Source organism: Sinohyriopsis cumingii, chromosome 3 (assembly GCF_028554795.1).
Source record: "Sinohyriopsis cumingii isolate HCF-2022 chromosome 3, ASM2855479v2, whole genome shotgun sequence".
Taxonomy (NCBI): Eukaryota; Metazoa; Mollusca; class Bivalvia; order Unionida; family Unionidae; genus Sinohyriopsis; species Sinohyriopsis cumingii.
This window is the reverse complement of record NC_142963.1, coordinates 137,670,544-137,694,535: the sequence shown is the minus strand read 5'-3', so window position 1 is coordinate 137,694,535 and position 23,992 is coordinate 137,670,544. Positions and strand designations below refer to the sequence as shown.

General features: G+C 40.7%; 1 protein-coding gene across 1 annotated transcript in view; it reads left to right on the top strand.

The window, feature by feature from the left end:
* The window catches only part of LOC149803939 (plexin-A1-like), a 444,256-nt gene that overhangs the window by 365,299 nt on the left and 54,965 nt on the right, over window positions 1–23,992 (top strand). The window contains exon 17 of the mRNA XM_089953750.1: window positions 429–593. Coding sequence (XP_089809876.1) covers window positions 429–593 — 165 coding nt within the window. The remainder of the gene's footprint in view (window positions 1–428; window positions 594–23,992) is intronic.

Here is a 23,992-nt window from a genome sequence, read left to right as displayed (position 1 = left end):
GCTGGTGTATGGATTGATTTCACACCATTAAAACTTTTTGCATGGATTGATTTCACAACATTAAAAGCTTGTGTATGGATTCACACAGTTAAAAGCTTGTGTATGGATAGATTTCACACAATAAGAAACTTGTTTATGGATTGATTTCACAACATTAAAAGCTTGTGTATATATTTACACAGTGAAGAGCTTGTGTGTGGGAAGGATTCGCTCAGTTTAAAGCTTGTGTATGTACTCGCACAGTGAAAAGCTGTGTATGTATTCACACAGTTAAAACCTTGTATATGGGTTGATTTTACACAGTTAAAACTTTGTGTATGGATTGATTTAACACATTTAAAACCTTTTTTATGATTGACTTAATACAGTTAAAAGCTTGTGTTGGGTTTATTTCACACATTTAAAGTTTGTATATTGATTGATTTCAGTTTCAATAGCACAATGCTCACATGTGTCACCAGCATGGCAGCTGGTGTGATGGTGGAGAAACTCAGCGTGCAGTTCGACAAGCAGATGGTGCCAAGCAGCATCGACTACCAGTATGCCACTGACCCCACCATTACTAACATCGACCCCAAAGTGGCTATTGTCAGGTAATTAGCATCATCATTACTGTCAACTTTTCTGCTAGAAATCACTGTCTTGTTGTCGTGAACCTCATCGTAAAATATCTGCTATTCAGTATCAACTGCAACCTCTTGATTACATTTTAAGACTTTGCTGGGAGAACAAAGATGAAAACCTCACTGACTCCCAGGCATGAGCATATTGAAGTATATTTTAAGATTTTAAATGACATTAAAGTCAGGGTTACATCAACTGAAAATCACAAATCACACACTTTATTCCCCATTAGGATGTCTAATCACACACTGCATTTCCTATCAGGTGGTTTGGATATCATTTCCCCTCAGTAGGTCTGATTACAGGCAGAATGGAGAAAATTCTTTGTTTTTCCCAACCAGTCATTAGTTTTGAACAACACTTACTTTATACGTGTAAATTTCTTGTCTGTGTAAAAGTGATCTTTAGTTTTGATTTGTTTTCATTTGACTGCATGTGTCCAGTACACCACTGATCAAAAAATAAATGCTTCCTCAAGTACCTCATTGTCAGGGTTAACATTGAGGTAGTTACATCATTCTAGTAATGATCACAGCATGTTGTGTCATTATTATCACTTATAAACAATGTTTATCCTGCATTATACACATTACATCTAAAACACGATATTACCTTGTACCTCTTTCACATTACAAACGGTACAAAACAACGTGTGGTGTTACAGTGAGAGAGTGCCAAACGACTTACACATGGGTATACGAATATCAAGGGGAATTCATTTCATACGTTGATGTTTTTGTTCGAAAAGAGGATGGGATAGTGTTTGACTTTGATGACATGTACAGAGAAGATAAACAAGAAAGTGAACCTAAGTTTACAAGAAAAGGACATCATTGTAATGCTAGCATTATTTCCATTAACCAAACTTTATTTCAACAAAGTAAAGCTCATCGCACATCAGTCTCAGTGCCCATTATGTGGTATTGTTTAAAACTCCAAGAGACAAATCTCAGGTGCAAGTGTTACCCAACCAGTAAGGAACACCTTAACTAAATTACACGTATGACGATGCCACTCAAACACCCCATGTGTACTTACAGATTGATTTAATCTGACCACTCCCAATTATTGTTAAGATTTTGTACCAATTTGTTTCACAACTAGTGCCAAGCAGGAGGTCATGTCATTATATATCCATTTGGTGTCTGTCTGAATGGAAAATAATCACTATACAGACATCATTCCTTTCTTTCTTTTCTAACAGATAAAACTTTAGTCTCATCCTCCTGCCAAATTGAAATGTGCACTGTATGAAATCAGTGGTGGAAAATTACACAAGTTCATGACCATTTGTTAGAAGCAGATCTCAAAGAAATGTTGTAATCGTTTACTTTGACAGCCTATCGATTACTTCAAGGTGTCATTTACATACCACATCAAAAAAGGGGCCCTGAGTGGTCTAAAGCGCTCTCTGTTACGGATCACTGCCATCTCACCTCTGTCTGCGTGGGTTCGAGTCTCGTATTCGGCTAATGTGGGTATGTGAGAAAGCTTGCCAGTAGCTTCTCGTGGGTTGGTGGTTCTTTCTGGGGTTTTCCCGGGTTCTTCCTCCACCTTTAATACTGGCTGCCATGTATAGCCTATCGTGTGCTGAAAAATGGCATTAAACCCTACAACAACAACAACAACCACATCAAAACAAATGCACTTTTTACAAACGTACAGTAAAGTTGTCATTACTGGCAGATTTAAGAGTTCATGCTTAAACAAAATAACTAATCATTTTGAAACCTGGGTTGAGTGGCAATTTAGGCTTTTTTAAAATGGCATCCTAATGCTGAAACTAAAATAAAAAGAAAGCCAAATATCAAAGGACGGCAGAAGATCTAAAATCAAAGTGATTGGTAACAAGTTCACATAAGAAAATGAAAAGTCTCAGGAAGAAAACATCTACCAGAAAGAAATGTCCTCCTGCTATGATGCATACATCTTGCAGAAAACTAAGCCGTTCGATAATGTTGTCTCCTCCTGCCACTTCTACTTCTTCTTGATGATGATGCTTGCTAAATCTGATTTAACACAGTTGTTCCTAATTAGATGAAAAAAAGGAAGCTAATTCCCAAATAAACTATTTTTCAAGCAGTGATGCCATCTTCTTTTACTGCTTGAGCAACTCCTGTTGCCCCTTGCAAGATACAAATACATGAATAAGTGTCACAAAGTAAGACATCCTGTTGTCGAGGGCTTCCCAAAAGTGAAGTTTATATGATGTGTTGAAAATCAGTGGCGATGAATTCCAGTATACAAAAGAATGTGACACAATATTGACTTCAGTATTTTTGTTTCTGAAACAAACGATATCACTAGAAAGTGCACATCACCACTGTCAAAATCCCCCAAGACACAACCTTCCTCCAAGAAAGGGAAAATGGGACTAATTCCTCTTTTAGCTAAACATTGGATGTTTTGTCAGTACTGACTCAATCCAATCCTTCGATGTGAAAACAAATCATTGAAAAAACACCCAAAGAAATCATAGATACCGTTTGTGAACATTGTATGATTGTTTAAAAGGAATGGAACCTTCATAAACAAGGATTAGGAAAAGCAAATTCTTACCTTAATTCTTTTTATCAGAGAATGTTTATCTGATCACAATAACGGTATATATATAAGCCTGCTACCTCCCGAACGCAGCCCTTCTTAAAAGACAAATATTCGTCGTTTATATCTCCTATTGACAAATGGCAATGATTCTTGCCCATTACCTCACCTTTCCACCACCAGTTTAATATTAAGCTCTGCAATATACCAACAAAGTTGTTTCCATTGTGGTGTCATTGGGAGGGATTTTAAGTAATGTGATTCTCCGAGAAACATAATTTACCTGACAATTTGCTTTCTCCTTCAAATACATTCCTAGATCACATTAATATTAGGAGAATTGGTAATAGGAGGAGGGAATGATAAGCATCTTAGCTGTACCTTTAGGATCCTTCTAGGGAAGAAAGTTTGTTATCCCTATTTGAATGATAACCCGCTCTCCTTCAGCAGCAGAGGGGGCGAATCCGACATTTTGTCCAATCGTTATTTTGCTTAATTATTACTTTCTGCACTCAGCGGATCCGGTGTAGTCAGCGCTGGTAAAAAAAAAACGACGACGTCGTTGGGGGATCGTCGCGTCGTCATTTGGTTTAATTAACACCTTCTGCGCGTCGATCCCCAGCGTCGTCAGCGTCCGGTAAGCACATCGACGACCGCGTCGATGTCATCGCCCCCTCTGCTGCTAAGTGGTTATTTACAATGAGGGTCTTTATGATCTTACAAACAGAGTGATCACTAACTCCTCTTCCTGTAGATCAATTAGGTTATTGACTGATCGGTGAGTTTAAAATTAATTCTCATTAAAAACCGATCATGGCATCGCATATAGACCGGATTAATCGGACTCTCAACGATTAAAAATCCGGGAGGGGCTGTTGGTGAAAATGAATAAAGGATATATCCCTGTTGAGCTTGATTTGATTGATTGGTATCTACCTGGTAACTCCCTTCGATAACATCACACACTAGATTGATTGCTATCACCGATGCGATATTTACGTTGTACGGGGCAATATGCCTACCATCATCCCCGTTATCGTGTCTGAGGATATGAGTTGATGGACTGAGAAAATCATTAAGAGACTTTCTTAGTTCTGGCGCGTTGTATCCTGGAAACTTGAAATCGGGTAAATCGGCTTCTGCGATATTATACTCGGTTAGGAATTTTTGTTTATTATCATCGCTGCTATCGGATATTGCTTTAACGATTCGTTCATTGATATATTCCATGTCTGATATAAGTTGATTTAATGCCTCAACGTGTTTTTGTGCTTTTGTTGCCCGTAGCCGTCCTAGTTGTAATTGGTAATCACGATTAATCTCGGCAAAATAACTATTAATATCACTTAAACTAATTATGGCCACGTCGGACAATTTAGGAGTTTCCTTATACGAAAATATCCATTGCATGGTATTCCTGTCTTGAAATGTAAACCTACTGGGTAATAATAACACGCTTTTTATAATAGGCAAATCAAATTGATAAGTGGAATCAATCTTATGATACGATTGCGCATTCGTGTGTGAGTCCGCGGGGATTTCATGAGGTGGATTCTCAGGCCATCCTAGTATGGTTCTTATTGAACTGTTATAAATATCAACCATATACCCCGGTGTGCTTATTTCAATCGTCGACGATAACGTCGGTTCATGAACCGTAATAGCGATTTTTGATTCTTTTCCTGTGATCGATTTTATTCTGCGTTGAAATTCTTTATTGATTTGTTCTATTTGGTATGACCCAGTTGGTATTGTAACCTCCTCCCAGTCTGGGGTCCCATCGGGTTTATTTGTCCGTGCAAAAACCAGCGAGTTATTAGGTTGTTGTCCGTTAAATGCGTCTGCTCGGATATTAGGCCAACTGTGATATACTCGCAATTTTGCCAGCGCTATTTCCTTCACTGGAACTGGCGATGGGAAGTTCACACTGAATTCGGGTTTCGTTGACGTTATTGATATCATATTTGTTTGTACCGGAGTGGTGTTCTCCGCGATCCGCTGAAGTAATTGAAACCCTTCGGGGTTCAGCGACATTATTATTATTCGTTGTCTTTAGTGTCTAATTTCAGCAACCAGGTGGTTCCGGCTTCCAGTTGAAAATCCTCGATTTTTGACATCGCGGAGCTATACAACTGGACCATTGTGGAGAATTCAACATCGGATACGAACAAATTATCAATCGATAACGAGATCAACCCGGATAATTTCGAGTATGCGTCGGATACTATTTGATGTTTTACTGTGTACTCGTTGAGTTTTTTCTGAAAACACGATGATATCTTCCTAGTGATTGCGTTGGCGACTCCAGCAATTGTTGTCATCGCGGAGACGGCGATTGGAACAGCGATCGGGGCTATCGTGGTTACCGTGGATAAAATAACACCGGCGCCAGCTACTATACCCGACACCGAGTACACGACCGCGTCGATGGCGGTTATTTTACGACGGTATTTTTTTATTTTTACACGGTATTGTTCGGAAAGCGTTTTCAAGTTTGCGGAAAATTCTTTTGCGGTATCGAATCGATATTGATGTGACGTCGGTGATACCTCTGATTCAATTTCCTTGGTGGTCATTTTTATTTTAAAAGAGCTAGTGTTTTTAATTACTTAGATTCGCTGCAAATTCCACATACCATGTAATGTTTGCCCCGGCTAGATTTCTATCAACGGCATAAATTGTAAACTGTTCAGTTGCGTTCTTGTCTATAATTGTTGATATTGTATTGTTAAACCCGGATGAACTCGACGATAATATATTAAACTGCATCATTGAAACCAGTGTCAATCGATAAATACCCTTAACAGTTGCGGTGATATTTACTGTATTCTGTGTAGGAGTCCAATCGAATGATCCATGCCGAATTGTGTATACTGTGTTGATGATGTTTTCATGAAGGGTTTTTATTTTTTCGAGTTGCTCTGCCATTCTCGGTAGTCTGTCTTTAATCGCTTCAACATCAGTTATAACTATTCCTACTCCCCGCCAACTCGCGTCTATATTATTCTTGTTCGCTGCAACATTAGTTTTGATTGTTTCTATTTCCCGTGTATTCTCGGTCATACTTTTTTTGTTCGCTGCAACATCAAGTTTGATTGTTCCTATTTCATATGTATGCACGTCTATACCTTTTTTGTTCGCTGCAACATCAGTTTTGATTATTCCTATTCCCCGCCAATACGCGTCTATATTTTTTTTGTTCGCTTCAATATCAGTTTTGATTGTTCCTATTTCCTGTGTATGCGCGTCTACACCCTTTTTGTTCACTTCAACATCAGTTTTGATTGTTCCTATTTCCTGTGTATGCGTGTCCACACTCTTTTTGTTCGCTTCAATATCAGTTTTGATTGTTCCTATTTCCTGTGTATGCGCGTCCATATTATTTATGATCGTTGTAACATCAGTTTTGATTGTTTCTATTTTCCGTCCATGCGCGTCCACATTATTTATGATCGTTGTAACATTAGTAATGAGTGTATTTATTTCCCGTTCATGCACGTCTATACTCCTTTTGTTCGTTGCAACATTAGTTTTGATTGTTTCTATTTCCTGTCTATACGCAATGATATCATTTATAGTTATTGTGATTTCATCCGGCCTGGTATTTTTTTTACCAAAGAATTTATCAAAGTTGTCATCGATCCTGTTAACATTTTTTCGTAACGTGTAAAATTGGCCCGACAGCGTCGTAAACTCCGAAATAGTATTCTTTATTGTTGCAAGATTTGGTTCGGTTACCGTCGGGGTCCCAAAAAAACTAGCGGTAGTGAGTTGTATATCGGTGACAGATTTTTTCACCCGCGCGTCGAATTCGATCATAGATATATTCAACGATGTAAGTCTGTCTCGAACGGATGTTATCTCATTCGTCACCTCCGATATATGTTTACCCGGTTTGAGTCGTCCGTCGCCGGTATACAACGCGATAGTGCCATTGGCGGCATTAGGATGTCGCATTAAAACGTCATCCAGCGACACATTACTGGATTTCAATTTACCCTGGCGGTCTTGAAATACAACTATTTCACCTGGGTCAACACTTGTTAAATTCAACGTATCAGCGATTTCATCCTCGATTAGTTTTTTTATGTCATCGGTGATGGCCGTTTCCGTGGGCTTTTTCAGCGCCGAAACCGGTCGTCCCCAAATATCAATCATTATTATCTAATGTAATTGTCTCTAAATTTCCCACTAGTGTATTCGTTTACAACCATATGATGTGGTTTTCACGATGATGAAATCGCCGCGAGTACGTTCAATACCTCACGGCCACATATCGGTGGGTCACTTAATTGCTGTGTTGGCAGCGTGGAATAAAAAACCGGGGCTGAACACGCCCGGGTTGAACACGCCCGGACATACCGCATGAACTCTTTCGGCGGGGCTAACCCGTATGAATCAAAATAGACGATCGCACGCGGATCAATCGCGTACGCAACCCAATGAGTTCCCGCTCCGGAGGATCGATCGAGGTTAGTTATACCGGTTTCAATATTCCTTGGTTTTGTCGGTAATTGATCCCTCATAAAAACACCTCTGAAGTTTTTTATCGCTAACGCGTTTGCGGCATCTATTAAATCAAAATTAGACATAGGAGTCATAGACTCGGGAGTCAATGACTCCTGAGTCAATAAACGGTTCCCGGTAGTCTTAGACCCTTCCCCGAGTACCATGAATACGGGGTCCCCGGTAGTCTTAGACCCTTTCCGGCCACGGGTGGTTTTTTTTTTGTAGCCTTTCCCGGTTGCCTTCTTTAATGCCATTCCCGCCGCGGTACCAACGGCCCCCAACGCCGCCGCCTTAGCCACTGCTGGTGCGGCCGCGGCAATCAACGCTGGAATCGCAGCTAACAGCGGAAATATCCCACCGGTCTTTTCCATGTTTTTAATTGCTGCGGCTGAAAAATCTATTTGAACACCTTTTTTATTCTTCATCGCGTCATTGAAATGTTTTATTTGACGCGCCGTCAACGATATCTTATGATTACCACCTGCCATCTGTGACGGCTTCAGCGTTATTGTGGTTCCGCATTGTTTAGCCGACTTTGATCGTAATTTCTTGACTTGACCATCAGTCAACTCTACACTGACGACACTATACGACATTTTATTGTAAACGCGTTTGTGTTTTCAATTACATGTTTTCCACTGGCGCATCAACGATTCTCATTCGTCCACCAACACCTTCTAGCAGCATTGATTTATCGCTGAGAATGACAGCAACCGCTCTGTAATTAACACCACCCGGGGCTATACGAGCTCGGAAGTGTATATCAACGACGGATTGTCTCGTTAAATCAAGATGTTCCAACGAAAAATAATAAATCGGATACAGCTTTTTAAAATCAAGTTGTGATATTTGCAAACCAGTGTCGACGTTTTGATCACGACCCATATATGACAGCAATCGATGGTACACACGTGCGATATGGTTGTCGTCGTAATTAAGCTGTATATCCTCGGATGGTTCCTGTTGTCCGTTTATTCTCAGCGAAACATCCCTGACTCCTAATTGATCAAATATCATATGGCTGTGTTCTTGACTGCCCAATCGTTCCCTATTCTGTAGCGCTATGAATATATGACGCGGGGCTGAAACGCCTTGTTTTGATGCTAGGTGCCATGTAAACGTATCAGCGACGTTATCCTCTTTAGCATCAGTTGTTACCGCTAGCCAACTCAACAACGATTTCCCTCCCTGTTCCATAAATGCTAACAATCGTGCTTCCGTGGTAACTGATGGAGTCAGCACCGGCATCCACAATGCCATTTTAGTTAAAACGACTTTACCGGCAGCGACGCCAGCAGCATGCCATATTGCATTGTTATCATCGCCCCTTCGCGTCAGCGCGATTGTATGCTTAGCCCCATAGATAACCTTCCTGACATTTCTGCAGAATCCAAATATGTGATGGAGTGGAATCGCGCATGAAAACTTTCGACGTGGTCTTTTTAGCATCGACATTCGTGCTGCGAATCCCATATTGTAATTATCGTTAAGACTTTTTATAACAGTGAACTCAGCGCCCGGTCTTGCTCTGCGGTCTGGATTGGCTGCTTCAGCTTGATTAGCAATTGCGGTATCTCTTTCCACCAGCACGTTGATGTACTGAAAATGGTCAGCATTATTGGTGGTTTCCTTCGCAAACATCATAGATGGGCCCGCCGATCTCGTGTAATCGTCCGAGTATCTCGCTAACCCAATTATCGTCGTTGCAACATCAACCTCGCGTTCTATTGATTCAATTTCTCGCCCGTCAATAAGATATCTGGCGCTCTCAAATAACGCCATGATACCGTTGTTGACGAAACCAACTCGAACATGATCGTCATCTGCGTATGGTGCATTATCGGCAGCATTTGTCACGAGTTCTCCCTCGATTTCGATAAACGCTTCACACGGCAGAAAGTATTTACTGGTATCTTGGACTTGAAGTTCAATTCGCGATCGTAGGTCGGGTTGCGCTGCATAATAAGAATAATATTGATAATCACGGACAGAATCATCCCTGCGCACTGGGGCATCCATATCAAACGCGGGATCAGCGGTACGCGCAAACATTCTATTATTTATCATGTTGATGTTTTCAATTGCGATTTTTTCGTCGTAAATTCTTTGAACTTAAACCACTTCCCGCTATCGCGTTCATGAGCGCGTTGGTTGCCGCATCGGCGGATGGCGAAGTCGCCAACGACGGAGTCGTCGCCAACGACTGAGTCGTCGCCAATGACTCTAATTTTTCTTCCACGGCGTTATTTATTACTTTACTGACATTTGCAGGCATCACTGTCGTTGATGGCATTACCGGTGGTTTCTGTTTTCTTTTTGAGAATCTCTTAGATTTCACCAACGACATTAGTTTGTCCCGCGCGGCTGAAAGCGCCTTTCCGGCAACATCTCCAATGGCACTAATACCCTTATCACGAATAACATCAATAGCCTTCATTCCTAGTTGTTTGGCTAACGGCGCTACTTTTGGAGCCATTCTTGTAAATAACCCCGCAATGGTGCTACCGAGACCATCTCCATAGTACGCGCGGTAAACAGGCAATCGCGAGTTTACCACGTAGACGAGTACTGGTTTATCGTGGTTGTAGTGTATGATCATCTTTATTATAAAAACACCGGTTTTTCAATTAATCATCCACGAGTTCGTCTATGAGCGTTCGATATGCATTAATGTCCATAATACCGCCTGCAAATAACCGCTTGCAAATATCAGCGGCTTCATTGATTATTTCCGGAGAGTTATTTCCGGCTCGTTTTCCTCCAATTAGTACCTCTAGCCGTGATATATCACTGAGAACACTACCAGGACAGGTAACGCCGTAGGATTCTTTACCAACAGAGTATCCTTTTCCTTTTTTTGGTGTTATACTCTTAACTTCCTTGTGGAATTCATCGTAATCGGGATCACCACGATGTGGTAATGCTTCTTTATGTTTACTCGCTAAATACACTATTCTTGCCCAGTCCTTTAACGACTTTATATTTTTCTCGTAACCGCTATTGATATGCTTCTTATCTCGTATGCTCTTAGCAAAATTGTTGGCAGCAAAATTAATTAATTCTTCCCTGCTGCTGAAGCCTCTAATTTCATCTATTGTGCTCTTCTTGAGTACAATACGGGGTATATTCCCCTCTTTTTCTTCCGGTATTTCTTCTGGCATTTCTTCTTCTGGTATTTCTTCTTCCGGTTCTTTCGCAGTAGCACCTAGTTCTTCTTCATCGGCCATTGTAACATAGGGTTCTTGTGGTTCGGTTATAGCGAGTGGTGGCGGCCTCCGTGTTGTAGCAGCCGCTATTTTTGCAGGAAGTGTTTCTAAAGACCTTTTTGTTTGTTCGGTCTGAGCCGCTATCTTTTCAAGCGCACCAAGAACGGGTACAGTTGCCGCCGTAACATCTTTGGTCGCTTTAGTTACCGGGGCAAAGAGTTGCTCGCTTCGAACAGTAAAATCGGTTTGTAGTTGCTGCCGCGTTTGAAGTTGTTCTCGGACCCTATCTCGTAACGGTATAAACTTTTTAAGCGCTGCTAGCCGCTCTCTGGCTAGCCGAGTAGTAAGTGATTCGCCTACCATTATTGCAATTGCGAAGCAATTTCTAATTTCTCGCCGGAGTTTTCGTCTATAATCCTTCTAATGTTTTTGATCTTGCTAGAAATCTCCCGGCGTCGTTCATAAACACGTCCGAGTTTTTTTCGTATTATTTCAACGGCAGTAAATAGTCCAATGAATGCATTTGCGTCATTGTGGTACAAGTTTTCATTAATCGTATGTTGTAATCGTTTTATAAAAAAATACTCGCGGGCCAGGGTAAAACGCCCCCGTTTCGACTGTTCGTTAATAATCTCATAATCGGATAATATTTTTTCACTGTCGAGACCATCAGATAATTCAATTCCTTGATTTTTTAATTTTGAAATCTCGGCTAATATATTATTGATGTCTTCGATATTCATTATTCTTATAGAACATCTTATTTCTAATATCAAAAATTTTAATAAAATTTAAGTTAAAATTTAATAAAATTATTGGGGTCATTTTTGACCCCGTTTTTTGTATGGACAGTACAATGCCGTAAATCTCCACTCGAGTGTTGTGGCAGATTACAGGCATACATAGACGGTACAATGCCGTAAATCTCCACTCGAGTGTTGTGGCAGATTACAGGCATACACATATACTTAATTAAGGACATTCACATCTTGGAACCCTAAACATACATCTCCGGGGGGGAGGCCTAGGGTGACAAACGTCATCGTAGACCTCCCAGAAGATATGTTTAGGGACATCACTACATGGATGAATATATTTACAATGAAATGATTGATGGATGATGGGACGGCACAAGACAGCACAAACATAAAACGACGGGGCGGAACTCTACGGCCAATTCAACCAATCAAAAGCAACCCAATTAAATTAACCCGGTTGCATGATTGTAAACAAAAGACAACCACACGCCCGGGTTAAGAACGTGGGTTAGTTTTGATTAGTTGAATTGGCTTTCGAAAGCCCCAGGCTTATAACGAGTCATCTTATATATAAAGTGACTAATACAGCGGCGTCAGTCACAAGGTGTGTGTTAATTTGAATTCCCTTGAATCGTTAAATCCTTAAATACTTATTAATGGTGTTTCACGGCATTTAAATGAAACCAAATACTCAAATAAAACATTAAAAAAAAGAATACAGCTGTTAGATAATAGCGTGTATTTCATTAGTTTTCATCGTAAAATGATTAATTAATCGCAACATTAATTGGACTTCAAGGGACATAACTCTTGTCATGAGACGCTATCACAAAACGAGTTATCTCCCTTTGATGTTATATATGAAAATCGAATTCTGTGACCCGTCTTTTTTGAGATCGCTGTTTTAGTTATATTCTCCGCAACATCTAGAACTGATTTACTACAAATATCGAAGTATTTACCAGCCGCATTCATAGAGCGAAATATTTTTTCCTCGTGCGTTATTGTATCAAATGACTTTACGGGTTTTGCCTTTCTCATCCCTCCTGTTTTTCCAAATTTGGAATTTTGACTCGGTGTAACAGCTCTTAGATTACACAGTCTGTTATTTTGAGGACATCCATCAATGTGATCAATAACGAGACCGTCGTTGATCAGTCTGTTAAACGCTTCATACACCATCCTGTGAATAAGACAGATTTTTTTCCCAGCATTAAATCGCAAGTATCCGTGATTATTTACGGTACCAACCGGCTTCTTCAGTCTGCGGTTTCTAACAATACCGTCGCGAGATGCCTCGTAATTAACAAACACAGGGTGAGGTCTGAACTCTTGGTCCATTTGTATAATAATACTACTTGTCTAATTTATTATTTGGTTTAATTATAAACCTTGCAATGTAGTCCTGAGGAGTTTTGATGACGAAGTCTGCGGTGGGGTCAATGACGGCGTTTTTAATTCGCTTGTCATAATAGCGTTTTAGTTCCCTGTATCGCTTTCCGCCACAATTGATACACAACTGCGATTTTCCTCTTACACCGACGTGGCAAACCAAGCACGGTAGGGGGCCAAGAGAGCCATTACGAACGCTTTGTAAATGATATCCGCAGAATTCACCTCTACATGATTTATTGCACGGGGTTGTCGACCCAATCATCAACCATTTGCATTTATTCATTATACTATATTCTTTCATTTAAATACTTGTTTTAATTATATGGATGAGTTCGAGAGATTAGCAGTAATTAAGCCCCGGAAAAATATTAAGTTCAATCTCGATAGAGTCCTCAAGGACACACCAAAAGCGTTAATAAACGATAGAACCCTGTTGAATAAAATACGCGATTGTATCGATGAATTCAAACGTGATGGTGCATCTCATAGTTGGTCAACATTTCGAATTGATGGCGTTGTTGATGCTACCATGAACGACAACCGCGCAGCAATGATAATATCACAACTTGACGGTAAAAGGTATTTCTTCAGAGTAAAATTCATTGTCCCGGTGAAATCAGGCGATTGGATCATACGTGATAAATTTGAACCAGTTCTCAGCGACAAGAAAACAGTCACTGTCAGCCGCGACTCCAAGCCGGGGTTGTTAACCGGAATTGACAGACCATACTATGAACGAGCGTATCCTGAAACAGCAGTTGTTTATGGAATATACCCGTTAAATAAGAAACCTGATATCGGAAAACTGAAACCAATGAAACAGTCAACGGGGATAAATTGTGTAGCAGAACGAATAATAGAGCATTTTACAAATGCATGTCGAGGAAACAAATTGACTGATTTACGACGTAGCAAAATCAACCAGTGGGAACTAACCGTAAAAGAGCGTGGAGCAACCATCAGCGACATAGCGAGATTAGAAACGTCGTTGAGATTTCCAATAACCGTTACAACGATAACCGGTGAAGTATTATACGAATCAAAGTACAAATCAAATGGGGCCCCAATCAAAATTATTGATCATAACGAACACGCATGGACGCCCGCGATCACAATATTTCCACGGGATAGAACAGTAAAGTATATCCCGGGGGAATTTTTAGGAGAGGACGGTTTTCTCGCGGAGAGGAAACTATTTGATGCTATTGCTTGCTTGTGTAAAAATGACCCTGTATCAGTGTGGTTACTTCGCAGCGCTGAAAACGACATGGATACCTTTGATCAGTTTGTAAGACCAAACGGCGAATTATATCGCACTGAAGCATTTCACAACAGGATGAAAAAAACCGCCATGGAATTTGAAGAGCATGATGAACAACTGCTAACAAATTGTTTTACGATTCCATCGGTTGTAGCTCATGTTGCAGCAAGGAAAAATGCGTGGAGACCAACGCGCAAGGAATTTCTACCGGATGTACAATCCAGTTGTTTGGAATACTATCACGGTGGACTATGGAACACTGAATACAACCGCGACGCTATGATCTCGGTTGATATGGTTGCCTGTTATCCAGCGAGTTTTCTCGGGTATGGATCCGCCGCTGAATATTTCAAACGATTTGGACACCCCAGTCATGAAATGACTCGTGTTGCTATTAATGGACCACTGCCTAATTTTGATTTAACCGGATTCGCTCGCATAGTATCATTTGAATTCGCGGCAGGACTCCATCGCTGTTGCTATATTTGGATCGGTAGACACATAGCTGAAAAGAAGTGGCTGCCAATAGCGCTGCTACGGTATATGATTGATTGTAGCATGCTAGTTTCGTTGATTGTCAGTGACGCGATTATATCATACCGGGCGCAGACTGAAGTCTGGTTACCAGAACCGGAGCGTCTAGATAGCATAATTGACGAATCCAGAAAAAACATTGATGCCGACGAGGAATATATCATCGAATGGTCCAGGAGGATATTTAACCAACGAAACCGCGAGGCAAAAGATCTCGGTAGAAGAATAATTGGTAAGTTCACACAAGGTGGAAAAAACCACGACTACAAACGATATTGCTCACGGCTGATTATAGATGACGCAGAATATGATTTCGTAATCAAGGACGCAGTGGCAAAAAATAGATACGTGAACTGCAAAACAGCTTTCTTGTCCAATGGAACAAAGTTGGGTACAGTTGTTACCTACGGCGATGGAGACAGCCCCGCGTATCCGCATTTGAGGGCGTCTATGCTGGGTTATGCCGCTATCAATTTATTCTCGATGATAAATAGATTCCCCGATACCGCGGTTAGAGTAGCCGTTGATTCGTTTTATGTTGACGTAGCGTATAAGGAAAACGTAGCCGGGTTTACTAATCCGGACGAGAGTTGGGGTACATGGAGAATTAAAAATGAAATACGACGCGATTATTCCCCGTCAGCAGATGTCACCGTTGAGAACAACTACTTACGCGGTGATAAATTGTCAGAATGGTCTAATGCACCATCGTGTTCTGATCCAATTTGTAGACACAAAACAGTTTATTTAAGCGGCTGTGGCGGGTCAGGAAAGACGACTCGGGCAATTGAATTATTTCGAACGCGGGCAAGTATAATCGTGCTTACACCGACTCATAGACTAGCGCGAGAGATAAAACAACGAAATGTTGACGCCGTTACTTATCACAGCTTTTTTCGATACAGCGGCGGTGAGTGGACTCCTGATCGAATGGGTGAAAAATTTATTCCCGACATTATCATCTGGGACGAAATATGTACTGTTTCGTTAGATACTTTACAAATGTTTCTTGATTGGTTGCTGCGCGCGAATACAGCGGTAATCATGTGTGGGGACCATGGCCAACCACCACCATTTGTCGGCGAGGGTCCACATGATTGGTTAAGAGGTTTTGTGGACTATTATGAAGAAACCGATACTGATTACCGAGCACTTGATGAACAACTGCGCGAGGTTAAAAAACTAATCAGATTACAGCCGGATAAAATTCAATGTGAAATAATCCGCGAGGTGATTCCGGAAACGCCGTTGAATGAATTCTGGGAAACATGGAGACCAAACGATTTGATTGTAGCGAGTAGAAAGATAGTCAGAGACACACTTCAGCGGAAGTTGTTTGCGTTGCATAAGGAAAAGTTTCCAACGCGTCCAGTGCCGTTATGTTATAGACCCGCGGACACACGGCAGCAGAACATTGAAGTTGAAATCCCGGGCCCGACAGCGTCAGGGACAAAAAAACAAATTCTCGTGCTGAATGATATCGTGCTCGTTGATATCAGCGTCGTCGAGGACGCGCTACGTGCTAATAAATCCCCGTGGACGCTAGGATACGCAACAACAATACATTCCTCGCAGGGACTAACCATCACGGACACAATTGTTTGGATAGTTGATAATCGCATCGAATGGTCAAATCTAGTCTATCTTGCAGTGTCCAGAGTACGGAGGATAAATCAGCTTCGAAGAATTGTTATTGACGGAGTCAGTGACGAAGCCAGTGACGGAGTCATCGATGCAAGCGTCATTGATAGAAAACTCTCGGGTTACCGCCAACAGGATAAAAAAAAACAGCGGCGTTTTGATATTGATGCCGAATTAATAATTGCGTTACGACAACAACAGAATAATCACTGCGCGAGTTGTAATTGTGTAATGCGCTGGCGTTATTCGGATAAAGACGCTCGCCAATTTACCGTGGACAGGATCGATAACAGTCTCGGTCATGTCAAAAACAATGTGAGGTTGACATGTCTTGAGTGCAATAGACGCAACGGCGCTAGTTAAGACCACGCGGGGGTAATTGAGTATCGTCAGGTATCACTTGTAGTTGCTCGCGTGTAAATCCGCGCTGAGGAGCAGTTGAATCCAGTCTGTAGATCGGTGGTCTACCAGTTGATCGTGTTATCGTTGATATGTTATGTGTGGTAACACTCCAAATAGGATCAGTAGCTCTTTTTTTACCGCCTTCAAGCTCTCCTGGTTCATATAGATATCTCACGGTGACATTGCCGAGAATCGGCTTGGAAACGCTATTTATTTTTGATTTTCCGGGTATATACTCGTATTTAATCGCGTCGCTGGGCTTAATGTTGATTGCTCGGGTAATCTCGTTATTTAACGCTGCAATTACACCTGGCAACCTTTTAACCCATTCACGAGATCGTTTTTCCTGAATGAATTCCTTCGCGTATTGATATCCAAATAACCGTTCAGCGAGAGTCCGATTGAATCGTTCAACAATTGCCTGATCACGATGTAGCGCAGTATGACCTCGTCGTACCGCGACGCTATGATGTTTCAGCGTTGATAAAACAGCGCCGCGAAATTCACTACCGGGATCAACTTGTAATAGATTTGGCCAGCGCAGAGGGCCTCTTCGATAAATTCTTTCAAACGCAGCGGCTACTTCAGTTGCCGACTTTGTTTTTAACGGTTCCGCTTGTTTGTATCGACTCGCAACATCAACTACGGTTAGCGCGTATTTGTAACCGTTGTCATGCGGCAAAAATAGTATATCAGCCTGATGAACTTCATTAGGTACGCTGACATCAAAGCGCGAAAAGTTGATTTGTTTAGGCGGTGGTAGATAAATTTGCCATATAGCCTGTTTGGATAACCAATTAGCCGCAGTGGCCTTTGTTACCTTTGCAGCGCTTGCGAGTTTACCAATTGCGGCCTTCCCCTTCCAGTATCCTCTCGGAGAATAATAGATGGATTCCATGTTGTTATTATAAACGCTAGCGTTTTCAATTACCAGCGCGAGAAGCTCCGCTTCCAATCATTAATTTACCTTTCATAGCCGATTTTACCAACCATGAGGCCAATTTTTCTTTGACGGATTTATCAGGAATAGCATTTAATGTGTGAATTAATTTTACATCCGTGATATGACGCTGTTGCAGATCGCTACTTTTGTAAGCAACATCATGAACATGACACGCCTTATCGATAGCGTTTATTGGATACTCACCGGGTTTGGGCTGATTTTGATCATCGAGTCTGATATCTAATCGTGTTCCGGGGCCACAGTAGCTATATCCTGGGAGGTGTTTTTCTCCTGGATACTTTGCCCACGGTGTTCCGGGGAGTTTTGCCAATTTGGCTGCAATATCACCTCCTCGCTTTTTTTTAAAGCGTCCCCGGGTTTAATAGAAATAAATCTAAATTTCTTTGTACCGCATTGTACACACTTACCAGTAAGCGCCGATCTGTTATTTCTTGTTGTAGCGGTTGTCATATCATTTGTGCCAGTACGTACTCTACACTTCACACAATATAGATCCATAATTTATGTATAGAAATATGAATATAATTGATTTTTCGGCGACTAAAACAAGAGAACCAGTTAAGCATGTTGCAGCGTTACCAAACTCGATCCGGATGATTATCATCGGACCATCTGGATCCGGCAAGACGCAATTGTTACTCAATTTAATAATGAGATGGATGAAGTGGGATAAGTTGTATTTGGTTGCTCCTAGCGTAGATGATCAACGATGCTACGAGGTGTTGAAAGATTTCAACGAGAATGCATCAGCGATCGCTAAAAAAAATGTCATCGAGTTTATTACAGATATCAATGATGCACCGGGTATTGATGATATTGATGGCGACGTTAACAATCTAGTCGTGTACGATGATGTTATGTTAGACAATCAAAAAAACCCAGCTAGGATATTTTCCAGAGGCAGGCATAAAAACACTGACGTGATATATGTCACTCAACGATACACTCAGATTCCAAAAGTAATTAGAGACAACTGTAATATTCTTGCTGTATTCAACGGCGTTGATACACACACGCTACGAAATATTTGGCAGACATGGTGCGGCGGTGACATGGACTTTAATGGTTTTCGAAACTTTTTTAGTCATGCTCAGTCGACCCCACATGGATTCGTAACGATAAATTTACATGATCCTCGGACACGATATCGTATTGGACTTGACCAAATATTCGGTTAGTTGTAAATAATTTTCATTGTAAATAACCACTTAGCAGCAGAGGGGGCGATGACATCGACGCGGTCGTCGATGTGCTTACCGGACGCTGACGACGCTGGGGATCGACGCGCAGAAGGTGTTAATTAAACCAAATGACGACGCGACGATCCCCCAAAGACGTCGTCGTTTTTTTTTTACCAGCGCTGACTACACCGGATCCGCTGAGTGCAGAAAGTAATAATTAAGCAAAATAACGATTGGACAAAATGTCGGATTCGCCCCCTCTGCTGCTCCTTCTTCAATCACAATGCATATGGTCACATGAACAGTGACTGTACAGTTAGGCAAGAAGACAGTTATTGAAATCTTACCATCTAACATCACTTCAGGTGAACCCAGCAAAGCTAAGAGGCTGTGTTGGTTTAATTGGGTCTGGCGGTAATCCACCAGACTAAGGTTTTGTAAATAAAAGCTGGATGGCTCTGCATGACTACCAATAGTTTCAATGATTTATTGAATTATTGGGATGTATTCATATGTGAGGCTCGCAGAGATGCTTTTATTTCATAAGCTGAAATTTTCATGAGGCGAACTCTGATATTTTGGGATGTCACGAAGATCTGGCTTGGGAAGTGATGTCCTGCTTTCTCACCTTAACATGAGAAAGAGATGCGCATGTTACGGTTTAAGAAGCATTTGAGGACAAGGACATATTATTACATCGACACTGCTCTTAACTTATATACACGTGAAAGGGATCAAATAATGAATCACTGACTTCCACTGATTGAGACTGGTTGTTGGCTACTCTGCCTTGCTGAATCACGATGATCACCAAACCATCTCAATGGAACCAAAGATAGTTTGGGTGCACTGAAAAGGCAAGTTGTATGCTGAAACTATCAGGAAACTGGTTATTATGATAACAGTCTCAGCAACGTCCAACCTAATGGCTCGAAATGTCCTGAATTAAGCCATGCTAAGAACCAGGACAGCTTCCAGTTTGATAGACTTTGTCTAGTAGGTCTGATAAATCTTTATCATGACCAATATATATTCTACCATGATCACTGAATGCATGAGATATCTTGGTAGCTCATGCCCACATTTTATCTTTCACAGAGCATTAGAAAAAGTGGCGTTGAGGCACTAAAAACTTCTATATTATTGACTCAGCACTAGTCCCTGAAAACATGATCATTTACCTCATAAGCATTCAGAGTGGAGGGGTTCTTGCTGTCGAGATTCTCTCCGCAATTGAATGTCTAAATTATGTATCTTGCGATACTGTCCTGACACTAGCAACGAAAAAGAAGACAGTCCAGATAAGATTAGTAACACTTGCTTCAGTGGTTATTTTCAGAGATGTAGTTTCGCTGCAATATTCCTGGGTAGACTAGTCACAAGATCATGTATATCGTTTACTCAGGGCTAATTGTATCTGAGATTTTCTGTCAGAATTATCTTTTAATTCTGACCACCTATTTTCTTTTTTATTTTTTGACACTAACATCAAAAAGGATAGGCAAGTGAAATAACCCCTCCCAGGTGAATGAAGTGCATTTGAGGTGGAAGATTTAGGGTTCGGAGTTCTTGAGACAAAGTTGCCCATTTATATAATTCCACCATGTTACAAAAGGTCAGTCATCAGATGCCCCAAATCTGATGGATGAAATAACTATTCTGGAATTTATAGTATCTTTCATATGAAGGTTGATGTGATGAGGCAGTTCCTTCCGTACCCATTTGCTGTTGACTACATTTGAAGCCCAGCAACAAGTGACAGCATATCAATTAGAATATGAGAGGAAGAAAGAGGAGGGGATGGTATAAACCAGGGCTGCATGTGGCCTGCCAAGCCATATCCTGTAGACCACAAAATGATTGGTGTCACAAGGTGTATTGAGAGATAACAAAGCTGGTGTGGCCCTTAGGCCATCGAAAATGCCCTCATGTGGCTCAGGTTAGTTTGGTATAAAAAGAATCTGATGCTACTCCAAAATGACTTGGAACACTCATTTGTTTTGCGGTAATAAGTTAGTGCAGTGTGACCGCAATTGCCGGAGTCTAGCTCCACCAAGTAGAGTGTCTGCTGTCAGTGGGTTTGTCACATCAGAGGTGGGAGACAGAAGGCTTGGGGCTGGAGAAACTTTGTTTCTTAAGGCCCCTGTAATGGTTCACCTTGACAGTTTCTGCTGTTGTCTGCTTATATAAGTTTGAGATCTGAATGGCACTTGGAACTTAAACAAACCCATTTGCCTGGCGTTGGTATCTTCCGTCCAAGGATACAGGAGGAGTGTCATGATTAAAGCCAGAGCATATTTTTTTTAAATCCTAATTTCTTGGAACACAAATGCGCATTATCAAGTTAAAATTGACATATACAATCAACATATTTGCCATCGAATAGTGCGCTGCTCTGTTAATGACCCAAGTAATTGGGGACCTTGACTCCCAGACGTATTGTTTGGCTGAGTCCCTTGCGACAGAAAATTGCCAAGGAGGCCAAATCTAATATTAAAGACATGGCAACATTGTTCCAAAATCGCTTCAATAAGATGATTTTTGTTTTTATAATGCCTGGAGTTGAGAATGATAGTTGTTGGAAAGTGTCTTGTACCAGACTGTTAATGGACTGCTTCGATTTAGGATAAACATCTCCCTGTGACAACGACGACTCAATACCATAGTCTCTATATAGTTTATGGCAATTACCCTGTGGGTAAGCAGCAAATAAAGGAGAAATTTGAAGATTTTGTCATACTGGTACGACAGCCTGTCTGCAGGGAGTATAGTTACTGGTCATGCAGAATGCAGTCTAGTTGGTGCTGGTACCAGCCATACCATGGGCATCAGGCTGGAATGATGGATCTATCAACAGATTACCTATCATAATGTGGTGGGTAGCCTGGTAACTGGCGATACCGACTATTTCATCACTAAGATCTCTGTAATTGTAATTGTATTTAGCCATAAGCATGCTAGGGCGGAAAATCTATTTTTAAGATTTCCATAATTGTAAAGAGGTAAAGCCATATTCCTGGCTAGATGGACAGAGCTCTCATTACGGTACCTGTAATTGTAACTGTAATTGTAGACTTGGTCGCAATGGGGGACAAGTAGAAATCCTATGTTAAAGGTATCCATGGGTTTACATGGGAAAGTAATTCTTGGAACACGGGGAATTTAACATAGGATTTACCTTCTCTATAGACTGCCTTAGAAATTGAGGTCAGATGTGTCACTCAGCGAACAAGGGACAATATAATGTTAAAATTGTTGGTTTTGGTTTTTATACATGTTTACACAAGGGTGAGGGAGTGGTTATGGATACATTTACCTATGCAAACACACATTTTAGCCAACAAACACACATTTTATAATGGAAGAGGATTTTAGAGCTTTTGTTTGGTAAAGACAAAGATGAGAACAACACATGCTTAAACATAAACAAACACAAATTTTGTGAAATATTATTAGAATCTCTCTGTTCTAGAGATGAGAGTTGCCCTGTAACGAGCCATTTTGATCAAGATTGATATACATGTGAGAGATAGTGTAAATACAAATTGTCTTTAACCAATAAGCAGGAACGTGTAGCCATTGTGTATAAACAATTAACATGTTTTAATAATAAGAAGAGGCTTCTCTAGCTCAAAACCCAAGAGTTTGGGTATGGTTAGACATGGGTTAGTTTAACTTAACCTTACCATAACCCTCTCCCCAGCCAAAGACTAACAACATTTTAAACATGAACATATTTACAAGTTGACAATGTTGGGGAGTCAAACTCTAAGATACTGTCACTTTGTGATATCCATGTAATATCCAAGATTGCACTGATGAAGAAAATACACAAAGTATTATCCACGCTCCATGGAATCTAATCTTTCTTCTTCTTTCCCCATTCTTGTCCTGAACATGTTAATGAGCTTCGACGTATCATTCTGCCTTGTCCTAGCTGTGTCACATAAGTTGAATTGATACCTTGGCTAGAAGTGTGAACCAAATTTATAGGGATATTTGACCGAGGTAAAAGGTCTTATCCATTTTGAAGCAAAGACATTATTTTCACGTTTTCATGAAGGCTTTATTTGTACATTGCTTGTCAATGAGAACGGTTAAAAAAAAGTATTGTCCTTGCACCAAAGCTGCATCAGTTAAAGCATGCAATTCTCGAATCACTATCAGTTTTAGCTTTACAATCCTAAAACCTGAATTAGCATATTTCATGAACTATGTCCTCATTGTAGAGTGACTCAATTAGAATAAAACAAGGTTATCTTGAAGGGACTATTGCTCTACACACAGGATACATCCAATTTTACAATTCACTTGCAAAGCGCTTCCAAATATGTAGTTTCAACATGACATTTCCTGCAGAGAAAAGTTTGTTCAAGATTTCCTGTTATGCTAAACTACAATTTTCCTGATAGGAAGATAAGGAGAATGTACACATGCATGATGAACATGTTATAAGTTTCCACCTTCCTTGCAAGCAGCAATGGCAGAATCCACTTTGACATGTATGGCTCTGATTATGGAGCTGTTGTGTTTCCTACCATGTTGTACCTGACCACATCAAAGTACACAAACAACAAACTCTGTCCTTCGTTCAATTCAACAGGTTAGAATAGATCATTGTTGTGAATGTCATTCATGGGAGTGAAAGCAGTACATCCACCCAGAATATAAAATAAACCAGGACAAAAGGAATGGAAATTACTCTGCTATCAGAAAACGATGATGAGCACATTTTGTACTCAATCAGTACAATGTTGCCAGTTTTCTCCTGGGCCAAACTGACCAGCTCACCATTCAATGGCATATGTGTTGATAGTGTCTGCCAATTTTAACATGATGTTAGTGCTCCATGAAATTTAAAGAAAAAAAAAAACATTAATCTCTTTCTTTAAGCTCAACTCCATTTGGCTAGCCATTGCTCTTTACAGATGGATTTGAAGAAGTTCGGAGGCAGGCAGCTCAAGGACTATCCC